Genomic DNA, 13,875 nt, shown 5'->3' with positions numbered 1-13,875 from the left:
TGTACGTGTGGAGGTTTAGAGCAGTCATCTCGCTCATGTATGGTCACTTTATTTATGTTGGTCAATTTATTTATGCTGGTCACTTTATTTATGTCGCTACAGTTGTGATGAAAAGACTGAAAAGTGTTTGTCTTTTGGACACATGCACACTCAACTTTATGCTGCAGTAACCGGGATACTGCGTTTACATGCCACAGTATCCCGCTTAATATCAGAATATACCAGCTACAGTATCCCAGTTTCTAATAACTGGGATATTGCCTTATTCAGGATACTGAAACTGGGATACTGCGTTTACATGCACCATGAAGAAACCGGGACTCTCAAAAAAACCCGATCATAACCAGGATACTGATGTGCATGTAAACACACTTAATATCTCTAATTATTGGTTCTACATTTGTTTGGGGACTGGACTGTACTCACAGTGTAGAATCCGAGGTTCCTGAGCAGTGTTTTCATGAGTATCTCTGCGAGGTGAGTGTCGGGGTGGCTGCCTGCGCTGCTGTAGTCCGGGTCAGGAGACTGAGTGAAGCCCGAGCTCGACAGCAGCTCCGGGCAGTCTGCAGGTGAACTGTACCCCAACAGAGACGCCACGTGGGTGTGGTCCTGCAGGCTCGTCAGGATGATGTCCAACTGCATCCTCTGCACAAACACAAACACAAACACAGACAAAACACTCAAGATTATGTGGAGATTATTATTAGAACTACTCGTTAGTAGATTAAGTCAATAAAGTAACACATTTTCACCATGTTACGCAAAGTGGGTTTTGAGAAAGTTAAACTAAATAATGTTTTATGTATAGTAAGACTAACCAAGGATTTTTACATTATTGATGATAAATGAGAAGCTAAAATTCCCAGAAATCTCTAAGCATAACATAGATAAATGAAATGTGAAATGTGGAACCTGTTTCTCAAATCTGCAAAACAAATTTACCTACGGGTACAAATAAAGCAACCTAACCTAACCTAATTTCAAGATTAAAATAGACATGCAACTTCATCCTCTGCACAAACAGGGACGAGTACAAACAGATAATGATTTTGATTATTTGGTGTTTTAAAACTACACGCTGTTAGCATTCTGTAAATGATTAAATAATATAGGTACTAGTTGTTGTTGTTGTTTTTTTTATGTTTTTTGTATGGTAAGACAGCCCAGGGATATTTGTTGAGAAAAAAAAATTGGTAAAACTAGAATTCCACAAATCTCTAAGCATGGATCAGTTAGGTTAAGCTTGAGTTCACTATTAAAATAAATGTGTATGTTGAAAAGCCTTTCAAAAAGTCATATAATTTAAATGTGTTTGTAGATTTTTTTTTTAACGATTGTAAATCTTAAAAGGTGTATGGTGTAACTTTTCTGTCTGTCAAATGCTTTTCTTCATGAAGATGTTATTGCTTTGTCTGGAATGTTTCACAGTGTGGCATTAAACCTTTTTATCATCATGGAGACCAAACCAGACCAAGATCTGTGGAGAGGCGACCCTGCTCACAGTCAGAATACCTGTTTTTCTTGGTATTTTTGAGCTATTAAACCACCTGTAATTTAATAAAAGTACGATGGAGCTGTTTAATGTCACACTGTGGAACATTCCAATCAAATTTTCGTGATTTTTGGTATTTCTCTCAGCCTGTGCAGCTCACTGTACCTGTCCCTTGGAGAGGCTCTCCCAGCGGTCGGGGCCCTGAGGCAGTAAAGTGTGGAGCAGCTCCATCCTCTCTCTGAGCGGAGGCAGCAGCATCGTGGCTCCAACCGACAGAGTCTCAATCACAGCCTGAGGACCGACAGAGAGAAAAGAGAGAGAAAATCAGATACTAAAAGTACTGTACACATTTGAGTGTCGAAACTAAAAAAGTCACATTCACAGGACAGAAATAAACCTTTCCTGAATAGTTTTAGAATGATCTTGAGCTGTATCAGAACAAGTAAGACAACTGTGGAACTGACCTGGACCACTGAGGGATTATACAGATATAAGACCACATGGTAAAAAAAAAAGTATTACGATTTTAACTGTGAAACTGTGAGCTTCTGTTGTCTAAATCATTATTTCCCAAAGACTGGGTTGCGACCTTCAGGTGGGTCGCCTTGTCATGATTTGCATGTAGGTCTGTGATATACATATACATACATCTCCATGCAAATCCCCGCTCTTTTCAGCAGCACCACCTGGCCTAACTAATTTTCTGTGGTTTTTCTGTGTTTTTCCTTGTTTAAAACTTGAGTAACATATTTTTCGGACTATAAGGCGCACTTAAAATCCCTTAATTTTCTGAAAAATCTTGCACTTTATAATCCGGTGCACCTTAGGTATTAATTCTAGTTGTGCTTACTTACTTGAACAGATTTTCACACATATTCCACTGAGTCATGTGCTTTAGTTCGAGAGAAGCTGACTGCTCCTTAGACAGCTGTTTTTTTTTAATCATTTATAGTTTATGCAAATTAGTCAAGTGGTTTTAAGTTCCGTTTCTGTAAAGTGTAAACAAATGTGCTCAAAGCTGCATTAAACACATTATTACTCAGTCTATATTTGAGTCATTCTCACAGGAAATAAGTGTCTCCTCAAGTGTCGTCCATTTGTTTCGCTTAATGTGCCTTATAATCCGGTGCACTTTATGTATGAAAATAGATGATTCAACATTATCTCAGTTCAACATTATCTTTATATAAGGTGCACCGCCTTACAATCCGATGCACCTTATAGTGCGAAAAATACGGTAATACTAATTGTTCCGAGAAACACAATCACTAATGTACAATAATGGTCACAAATTTATTTTGTGATTCATGAATAATGTCTATTGACTTGGGTCACGAAGATTTGTGACTTTTAAAATAGTTTGGGAAACACTGGTATAAATAATGAGTGTGTCGTGGTATCGGAATCAGTATTGAGTATCGAGTCTATTCCTTAGTATCGACATCAAGTTTGAAGTGAACGTTGTTGCTCTGTCTTCACAACTAATTAAAAGGACTTTTTATAATACTTAAACAAGTCAATACACATTTTTTCTGATCATGTTATTACACTGCTCTGTAATTACACCAACGGCACTTTATGAATCTGGCAGAAAGAAATCAGGTCAGGTCGAATGCAGTGTCAGCACAGAGACATTCCACACGTGTTACGACAAGGTTTAGAGACGGTCTGTGTAAACTGAAATATCACACTCGTCAATTAAGTTATCATAATTCAGTGAACGCTGTGTATAAAAGAGGAGCGGATTCATTCACTCTACACATTTTCATAGCCAGAGGTGCCCTGGGACTGACAGACAGAGGCGTGGCTGGAATTGTGCTCCACTGGCCTCTCCCAAATGAAAGTAAAGTTTACAAGTAAAGTTAACAAAGAGCTAAGAAAAGTAAAATATTGGTTTGATTTAAATGGATTGATTCTGAATGACAAATTTCATTTTATTTAATGATAAAAAGAAAAAAGACAACATAACATTAGAAATAGATGGGATACAGATTCAAAGAGTAAATGAAACCAAATATTTCGGAGTTATGATTGATGAAGGTCTAAACTGGAGTTTGTCTCATATAAATTACACAAAAGGCAAAATTTCCAAAGCCATTGCTGTTCTGCATAAAGTAAAGTTCTCACTAAATAGTACAGCATTATTAACCTTGTTTAACTCTATAACTGTACCATATCTGATGTACTGTGTGGAAATTTGGGGTTCAACATATAAAACTTACCAACAACCTTTATTTATTTTACAAAAAAGGGCCTTGAGAATTATCACCAACAGTCATTGTAGAGAGCCATCCAACCCAATATTTGCTCAACTTAAAGTGTTGAAAATGCAGGATATTGTTGACTTAAGTCTCCTCAAAGTCATGTGTAAAGCAAAGTGCAATGTATGACCTGTAAATATTCAAAGACTGTTTGAGATGAGAACAAGCCACTACAATTTAAAAGGAACCTACATGTTTAAAAAACCCAGATTCAGAACCAAGGTTAAGGAGAGAAGCGTCGCTGTGAAAGGAGTGAACTTATGGAAAAGTCTTGACAATGAAATAAAAGAATCAAGTACAATGATGACATTTAAGAAATACATAAAATCGAATGCAGTGTGTATGTATGAAAAAGAAAACTAAGTTGTTGTGTATAATAAGGAAGATTACTGTTTGCAATTGATCAGTGATTGTGCGTGAACTGATATGGAATGTTTAGTAACCATCTGTGTTTATGTATTGTCTTGAAAAAGGAAAGGGGGGCAGATAACATTTTTTCTTCTTTCTGCTCCTTTTCATTCATTTCTTGTGTGTCTGATGTTGTGACACTGTCGATGTCTTTTAATGCTTTATGAATGAAATAGATTATTTAAAAAAAAATAAAAAAAACAGAAAACGCACACCAAAGTCCTTAAAGAGGTACAAACGCAAGAAGCAGCAAATTATGAGTGAAAAAAAAAAAAAAGTAACGCCCCCTTCCTACCTTAGTAACACTGTCAATCATTCCTGTTGCTAACGTTAGTGGGCGGGACCTCGAGGAATCAAGGCACCTGATTGGTCTGTTAATAACGCTTGTATCTTTATTTAAAAACTAATAGCGAAAAAAAACCAAAAAACCCTCCAGAATCATGTGGAGCGGGTTAATCCAAACATTTTAAGACCAAAATGACAACTTTTTTTTTTTAACAGAAAGTAAATTGAAGCCAGAGCCGATGGAGCCGAATCGCCCTCGTGCTCACTTCCTATTTGGAGAATTCTATGGTGGAATTTGCTGTGTAAGTGTCAGCTTGCAGACTTGTTGACCAAGTTTATGGTTCATATCTTTGTAATTACTGGGTTTATCCACATGAAACAAAACTGGCACAAAGTTCAACGTCTTCTCTCTGTCAGTATAAATAAATAAACAAACAAAAGTGAAATTATTTTTTTAACTGCAGATTCAGAAAGCGGCGCCGTTATTCAACCCGGAAGCTGTGATTGTTGTCATCTTGTCGTCATTTAAAGGTGCACTGCGCAACTTTTCTTTCCGCTGTGTTGCCAAACCATAGACCGTGTATATGAATGGACAATGTGCCAAACAAAAAATCCGTCCATATATTCGCCGCATCGTTTTATCAGCTGCAGGGTTCAAAGTGTGAGAAAAAAGTAGTGGCTTGTAGTCCAGAATTTACGGTATTTATCAAAAGTTTATTCAATTGCATGCGTTTTTAGTGCTCAAAAATACACTGAAAAAAGGGCGGGCTTGCCTCTTCAAATACAGTTTGACCCATAATCTGATCTTGTTACCATGGAGATAGAAAAGTTGAATGCTCTGGAACATTCAGGCAAAGCAATAAAAGATCCTATGCCAGAAAAGTTACACAATGCACCTTTAAATCATAAGATTTATATGTGAAGTTTTTGGAGTAAATCCCAAACAAATAATGATAAGATTCAACATTTGTGGAGCATAAATTTGGATATTTCTTTCAAAAAACTCAATTTAAAATCACAACGTGATAAACCTTGAGCTTCTTTACCTCCTGAATCTCGTCGGGCACAGAGGAGTCCATGAGTCTGAAGAGCAGGTTCCTGAGGGGTCTGGCCTGTCGCCCCAGGATACTGGTGGCCACGCCCCCCGCCAGCGCCAGAGCGAGATGATTGGACAAGAGACGCAGGCACAGCTTCAGGAAGTTATGGTGTTCCCTGGTGATAAAACACAAATATTTAAGATCTGGACAGCAATTTACTGTGCATTTTCTGATACAAACAGATAAAAATGAAGATGAAATGCATAGGAATAGTTTAAGAGTTTATATTTCAGTGTCTGACCTGGATGAAGGGAAGGGCAGAGGAGGCACTTCACTGTTGATGCCTTCACAGTATCGCTCCAGAAAAGATCTTAGATGAGAGAACGTGCTCTCCTCTAAATCCACACAGTACGGACGGTGCCAAGCCACCACCTGCCTGTGAACCAGAGAAACATACAAAATGAACCACAGAGACACACAAAATGAACCACAGAGACACAAAATGAACCACAGAGACAGACAAAATGAACCACAGAGACACAAAATGAACCACAGAGACACACAAAATGAACCACAGAGACACAAAATGAACCACAGAGACACACAAAATGAACCACAGAGACACACAAAATGAACCACAGAGACACAAAATGAACCAGAGAAACATACACAATGAACCACAGAGACACACAATGAACCACAGAGACACAATGAACCAGAGGAACACACAATGAACCACAGAGACACAAAATGAACCAGAGAAACATACACAATGAACCACAGAGACACAAAATGAACCAGAGAAACATACACAATGAACCACAGAAACACAAAAAAAATCACAGAGACACACAGGATAATATTGATCAGGTGATGAGGTAGGATCTTCCAACACATCCTTACAATTCCTTTCATTATTGGCCTTTATTTAACCAAGATAGTGAAGTTAAGAATGTGTAGACTGCTTTAAGTACTGGATTATCATAGTTCAGTAGGTATTCATAGAACCACAGTTACAAACGTTAACTTCTTTTCGAGGTCTGACCTATATAGAGTATTATGCAAGTATTTAGACAACTTAGCTCTGGTATTTCACGCTGTTACACCATAACTTTTACTGTAAAGAGGACGCTTCACTTTTTCTACTCCTTGCGTTTTTATCATGGATCTATTAAAATAACTGGATAGGGTGTTGCTGCGTGTAGCTGCCTCCAGTTGATGTAGTGATACTCACGGGTACTTTAATGGAAAAAACCTGGGCTGAGACAGGATTTTTTCTCATAGAGCGCAGTGTAATCATAAACGGTTCATGTTCGGCTGACAGGGACTGACAGGGGCTGGCAGGGCACGTACAACTTTCAAAAATGTCAGATTTTGTGGCGATTTTTACCTATTTTTATATCATGAGCTTTTTCTCAGCTCAAAATCCTTCAGTTGTCTTAAAAAAAAAAAAAGCTTTATAATCATTTGCTCCGGTTCCGCTTTAGCTTCTCTCGCTCTGATTGGTCAAAGCGATCACACGATACATGAGAGCCTGCTCGGTGCGTGCGCTCACATGCATTCGGGAGAAAAGAGCACTACTGCACATGCTCAATCGGCCCACAGCCACCAGAAGTATCTCGTCAGGCTAAACCCCAGGACTTGGTTTTCGTGACTAAATGAAATAAGACTGGTCTCATGCAATTTAAAAGTTGATTTAAACCAATTTTAGGCATGGCTTAGAACAGATTTAAATCCATGCTTGCCCTACTTTACATCAGCTCTGTTCCTGTGTGTTGTGTTCAGTATAATGTGAGCTGTGCACAGTGTAACACCGTCCTCACCTGTCCCTGGGCAGTGCGGTCCAGGCCAGGCTGTGAGATGTTCCGGCTGAGATCTGCTGGATGGCGACTCCGTCCAGACCCACTACCTTCTTTGGTTTGGTGATGGGTCCAGTGGAGTTCCCCTGTCCACACTGCCCCATGGAGTTATTACCCCAAGCGTACACTTCATTATCTGGAAAAGAAAACAGCGCAAAGCAAATTTAAAACTCAAAACAGAAAACTGCTTAAAGCTCCCATCTGTAATTAGACTGGACGACCCTCCCCTGTTGTGTTATCTACATTGGGGTGGGCGATAGTTAAATGGTTAAAATATATCAAGATATTTTTTAAACACGAAATATATTCTGACATATCGTATATATATAAATTCTGATTTCGCCGCTTCGCTTGTTTGCCTTCTCTGTGCTCGCCCCACTCGCCTGGCAAAAGGATCGAGTTTATGAAAATGAGCCATGTGGTTTTAAGCTTCGTTTCCGTAAAACATACACAAATGTGCGCAAAACTACATTAAAGGCAAAGGAGAAATTCAGTTTGTCGACTGGACTAAAGTTGATTTGGTCGAATACGTTTCGCAGCTCATCCAAGCTGCTTCTTCAGTTCTGGTCAGAATGATGGAGGACATTTCCTTATGTTGCTGCGAAACGTATTCGACCAAATAAACTTTTGTCCAGTCGACAAACTGGACTTTCATTTGCCATGGATTCTACCTGGACGACTGAGGGATATGACTCACAAAGCTGCATTAAACACATTATGATCTCAAACGGGCTGATGTGGCTCTTTAGCTGTTTCGGTTTATATGTTGTAAAGTTTATTTACGCAGAAGATTTTCATGAATAATCTGCTTGTACTTCCTCCCACTCCTTTTTCGGACACAAGGAAAATTCGGCATAACATTTATGTTTGCCTGTTATTATAGAACAGAAATATTTACTTTTTGTGTTATATCTATGTATTTATGTTTTTTTATGTATGTTCTCTGTATTACTGTCCGAATAAACATTCATTCAATCTGTACAATAGTGTTTGGAAACGGTTGGTTTGATCTATGCAGTGGATTGTGGGATGCCTCATAGCTCCTGACCGCTGCTGAGGAACATGAATCTATTAAAAAAAGGAACCTCCCGAGCTTCCTCTGCTAAAGGAGCTCATGGTTTTGGTTATCGTACGGTTAACAGTTAATGCAAAGATAAGCTTGAGTTGAGTTGAGAAGAAAATAAGGCAATATGTATTATTTCTTCCTTTATTTTACAGTTAAATTATTATTTTTGTATACAGGGATTTTTTTTTTTTTAAATGTCGCAGAAGCACTTTGTTTCTACCTCTTTGCACTTCGATAAAAAAAGACACGTCACAGCAACATCACGTGACCACTCTGAGGAAAACCACAAGTGAGCAGTCGAAACTCTCATGTATGAAAACAAACTCTTGGTCTGAAAAAAGAACCTAGTAACATAAAATATCGAAAAACCAAATCAACCTCATTGGACTAAGACCTTGTGCATATTTGTTTGTGCAGTAGTTGTTACAGGGTTATTTTTCCTGTACAAATATCTAGATATATATCGCATATTGAGATATATTTTTAGCTCCATATGGCCCAGCCCTAATCTCCGTTCCTGCTGACTGATAGTGTGCGAGCTTTGGTCTGACAGAAGAAGAGCAGAGAGCACAGGTGAGTCTGAACAAAGGCCAGGTGAAGGGAGTGGGGACAGGTTTCACATCTGTCATCTACAGGTTAAAAAAATAACATAAACCTTACACATGGTAGCTTTAAATCAACCAAATCCAGCCGTTACGTTTCCATTTTTTCATGTAGTCTACAGTAATTATTTCTTGGACTTTGGAACAGCTGATCACAAATAAAAACAAAGGACTAAATATACGCGCCTTTGCCTCGTATTATGTAGATGGAAAAAAAAAAAAAAAAAAAAAGAGAGAGAAAAAGTAGTCAACAGTTATTATCTCCTCTACTTGGTTATCTACAGGAAAGGACTGTCAAACATCAACCATTTTACGTGGCAATAATGCTTTTATAGTTCTTGTTTCTTATCTATACGAGCCAGTCATTTCTTTCTGATTCCAAATTAAGATCATCTGGATTAACAACAACAAACCCATTCATTTAAATTAGCCAATCCCCATTAATGTCCTGGTGTTTTGAAACTTGTCCTGTATTGTTTGTAAGGATCTTCTGACAGACAAAACTGCCGCAAGATCGAGCACACAAAGTAAACATGATCTTGCGAGATTTTTTCCTCATGTTTTTACGTTTGGATTGAAAAAATAGAGCACTGGCAATTACATTTTTTGAGAATGCGTTAGTCCCAAAAAGCAGAGCTACAATGACAGAAGAAATACGAATTAAAATAAATAAAAAATAGTGAGAGAACTGAATTAAACACGGTATTATAGCCCAAATAATGTCAAAATCTTGTCTTGTCTCGTTCTCATTGATCCAATTTCGTGTCTCGCCTTGTCTTGTGGAAAATGTATCTCATCCCACTGTTATTTTACCGATTATTTTTAATAATGCGTCTTAATTGTTGTTTGTACAGTGTCCTTGAGTGCCCAGAAAAGCGTCTTTAAATAAAATGCATTATTATTATATGATTATTGAATTGAATAGAACTGGACAAGACATTTTCGGTATTACCAAGACTAAAAACTACATTTACATAATTCTTATAAAATGAGTTCAATCTTTAGTAGTTTTAAATAAGTGACAGAAATAGCCCCTGGATCGAACAGTTCGATCTAAAGCAAATTTACCCTGAGCCTGTTGCATCAGATCGGCTGTGACATTTGAATCTGACCCAGATTTTTTACAGACAAATTCTAGAGCAGATTACAAACGCTGATAAGACACGTAGGTTTTTCTAATAATAGTTACTGGAAACACTTTTTCCGTAAGGACAGAGATAAGAACAGAGTAAACAGGGGTAGGACTATGGATTATTTAATTAAATAAATTACTACTAAGAATATATATCAGTATTTATCAAGATTTATGTGCTTGATTTTCACATTGTAATGCGTTACGATAAGAGGTTCTGTGATTGGTTAACTACGGAAGCCGAGAGGGGTCACAACAAACGTAAACGCCGCAACAAATACAAATGCGACAACACAACAAAAAGCCACAACAAACCAAAAAAAGCCACAACAGAAGTGACCGCGGGACTCTATTTTAATGCAAACGCCGCAAAATACAAACGCCGCAACACATTAAAAAGCCACAACACATTAAAAAGCCACAACGGAAGTGACCGCGGGACTCTATTTTAATGCAAACGCCGCAACACATTAAAAAGCCACAACACATTAAAAAGCCACAACGGAAGTGACCGCGGGACTCTATTTTCCGACGGACCGATCAAGCAGCAAGTAAAGAAGAAGAACTACAATGTGAAAAGTAAAGGAACGGAGAAGTTGGAAACGTAAATAAAAGTAATTTATTGTTTTATCATTATTTGTTTCACGTTGTAGTTCTTCTTCACTTGCCGCTTGATCGGTCCGTCAGAAAATAAAGTCCCGCGGTCACTTCCGTTGTGGCTTTTTGACGTGTTGCGGCTTTTTAATGAGTTGCGGCTTTTTAATGTGTTGCGGCATTTGCGTTTGTGTTGTGGCGTTCGTATTTGTTGCGGCGTTTGCATTAAAATAGAGTCCCGCGGTCATTTCCGTTGTGGCTTTTTTTGGTTTGTTGTAGCTTTTCGTTGTGTCGTCGCATTTGTATTTGTTGCGGCGTTTGCGCTTGTTGTGACCCCTCTCGGCTTCCGTAGTTAACTCCACCTGTCACTCACTCAGCGTATGAGGGTGGCTGACCAATAGGAGGAGTAGGTGTGTAAAGTGTCTGTGTTTGAGCACCGAGCTGCATTAAACAGAACTGAAACTGAATCACCACAGAACCGTCTTTCCTGACTGTTAGATTGTTTAAAAGACATATTATAATTACATCGCCCCTTTCCCTATTGGATGAACTTTCTTTTTAAACAGCTGAGGAACAATTTAAAACATTATAAAACTAAACAGTGATAGATGTTTTGAATATATTTACCGTGTGAGAGAGCAAGGCAGTGGCTGTCTCCTATAGAAATGTCCACCACTCGAGTCGTGGCCAGCTCCTCGATGAGTTTAGGCCTCAGAGCTGTGGCCTCGGACGAACCACAGCCCAGACAGGCCCCGCAGCCCCACGCATACACCTGTAAAAAAAAAAAAAAAAAAAATGAGAGAGAGTCCTGAAGGGGGTGCTCACATAATCCAATCACACACACACACATAAACCAGCAACACAGAGACAGTTCTGAACACAACTGAACCACGCCCAGGCTTGGATGAGCTACATTTCTGTGTGAGGTGATCCATGCCCAGACACAGCACGGTCGGGACCCGGTCGGAGGACGTGGGCCAAAACAAGACACGGGTGCTTTTGTACACTCACACAGATTTAGTGCACAAGCCCTGTGTGTGCTGGTGTGACGCATAAGAGGAAACAGTGAATAGACCAAACATGTCTCACAGCAGGACTCATGTCTGCCTCACTCATGTCTCATGCTGCTGGGCTGATTTTCTCCTCTACAGTGTTGTGACATGTAAACAAACAGTGCTCTGTTATGACAATGCAGGCAGGGTTGGGCGGTCGCCAGAGTTTTAAACCTTCTCAGGATTTTACCAAGATATACAGTATTACCGTATTACCAAAATGTTTTACTACGACTTTGGTAAGCTATGAAGCCGCACCACTATACGGTCTGTGACTTATAATCTCTGAAAAGTTTCACATGAACCATCTCCAACGCGATACACACACAGAACAGACTCACCATCTGCAGCACATCCTCTGACACAGAAAGAACACATACAGTATATTCCACTGAGTCGTGTCCTTTAGTCCAACAGAAGCTGAACCGCATCAGCGCACAAGGACCGAGCTGTTTTTATCAGCGCTTTACAGTTTATGCAAATGAGCCGTGTGGTTTTAAGTGTCGTTTCTGTAAAATGTAAACAAATGTGGCCTGAATCCAAAATGCTGCCAAATTGCAGAAGTACTAGTATTTTTGGGGGGTAAACCAACTTGCTTGGCGGCCGGACTTGCTCTCTTGTCTTGGTCTCTCTTATGAGCATCACATGACAACAGAACGAAACTCATCGAAGTGAAAACTGAAAATACAACCACACATTCATTTGTGCTGAACAAACAAATGTAGGTACCAATAAATTATATTATTATATTATTATATTATGTGCTGCAGATTTCTTTTAATGACGGTGATAAAACTGATACTGATGCTACTTTTTGATACCGCGGGATACTGTAATACTGAATTACAGCCCAACCCTCGTCACCGGGGCAAGGCTGGGTTCAGTTGTGCAGATGTGAGTGTGGGCGATAGGCACAGAGGAGAAAGTACCAGTAATTAAGATATTTAACTACAATACAGTAAGAGGAATTTAAGAGTTGCAAATGTCAGTGATTAAGGCAGAACAGGAGCTGGAAAATACAGAGAACGCGTCACTAAATATGGGAAACAAACACAGACCACCTGCATTATCACAGAGGAAGACCAGGTCGCAAACGTAACTCGCCGTCTTTTTAATGTCTGTAAGCCTGACCTCAATGCAAACCACTGAAGCAGAGTGAACAGTTACACAAGTGCAGCAGGAATGAGGCCGTACCTGTCCCGTGGAGGTGAGCGCCAGAGACGACTGGCTCCCGGCGCACACTTTCCTTATGAACATTCCTTGTAAAGCTTCAACTAATTTCGGCTTGTAAACCCGGTTGGTGTCGCCGTGGCCTAGTTTCCCTGGAGAGAAAACAAATGCATGAATGTGTCAGATTGAGCAGAACAAGGGCTGCACAGTGTGGAAAAAGAATTTACTGTGATCAGATTTATGACGTTGCATACAGTGGAAATAGAAAACAACTGCAGAAACATTAACATTCGATCGAAGACTGAAATATGCATCGATTAACTGATACAAATACCGTACGGCTCTAAACTACAGGTACAACACGATTTTCAATAAAACAAAACAGACATTCTATTCTCTGAATAACTGCATCAAATGAAATACTGATTTTGATTTGACTTCATTACCGTATTTTCCGGGCTTTTAGGCGCTCTGGATTATAAGACTCACTGTCATTAAATGGTCTATTTTCTAACTTTTTTCACAAATAAACCGCACCGGACTTTAAATGAAACACAACGGTGTGATGGGCAGTGTTGGGAAGGTTACTTTTAAAATGTAATCCCCTACAGATTACAGATTACACACCCCAAAATGTAATCTGTAACGTAATCCATTAAATTACTTAAAGTGAGTAACGTAATCTGATTACTTTGGATTACTTGATATTGTCATGTTTTTTTAAACGACATGAATGTAGCAACCACATCCTCAAAATTCTTGTTTGTTGTCTTCAAATTGTCTGAGCCCAAGTCTCCATGAATAAGCAACTGTTTACTGTAGAGAAACAAAGACCACGACATCTTAATATAAGAGGTTTTGTCTGTTAAAAGACAGTAACAAGATCAGCCTTTCCTTAACCAGATTAAAAAATATTA

General features: G+C 39.0%; 1 protein-coding gene across 1 annotated transcript in view; it reads right to left on the bottom strand.

The window, feature by feature from the left end:
• The window catches only part of herc1 (HECT and RLD domain containing E3 ubiquitin protein ligase family member 1), a 123,716-nt gene that overhangs the window by 89,144 nt on the left and 20,697 nt on the right, over positions 1-13,875 (bottom strand). Inside the window, 7 exon segments of the mRNA XM_055154972.1 lie at positions 427-645; positions 1,658-1,783; positions 5,493-5,658; positions 5,785-5,919; positions 7,307-7,478; positions 11,364-11,508; positions 12,983-13,110. Coding sequence (XP_055010947.1) covers positions 427-645; positions 1,658-1,783; positions 5,493-5,658; positions 5,785-5,919; positions 7,307-7,478; positions 11,364-11,508; positions 12,983-13,110 — 1,091 coding nt within the window.

This window comes from Boleophthalmus pectinirostris, unplaced genomic scaffold (genome assembly GCF_026225935.1).
Source record: "Boleophthalmus pectinirostris isolate CB_2022bp ecotype Guang Dong unplaced genomic scaffold, ASM2622593v1 HiC_scaffold_19, whole genome shotgun sequence".
In the NCBI taxonomy this organism is placed as follows: domain Eukaryota; kingdom Metazoa; phylum Chordata; class Actinopteri; order Gobiiformes; family Gobiidae; genus Boleophthalmus; species Boleophthalmus pectinirostris.
Note: the sequence above shows the minus strand (reverse complement) of the source record. Positions and strands in the feature narration are given on the sequence as shown.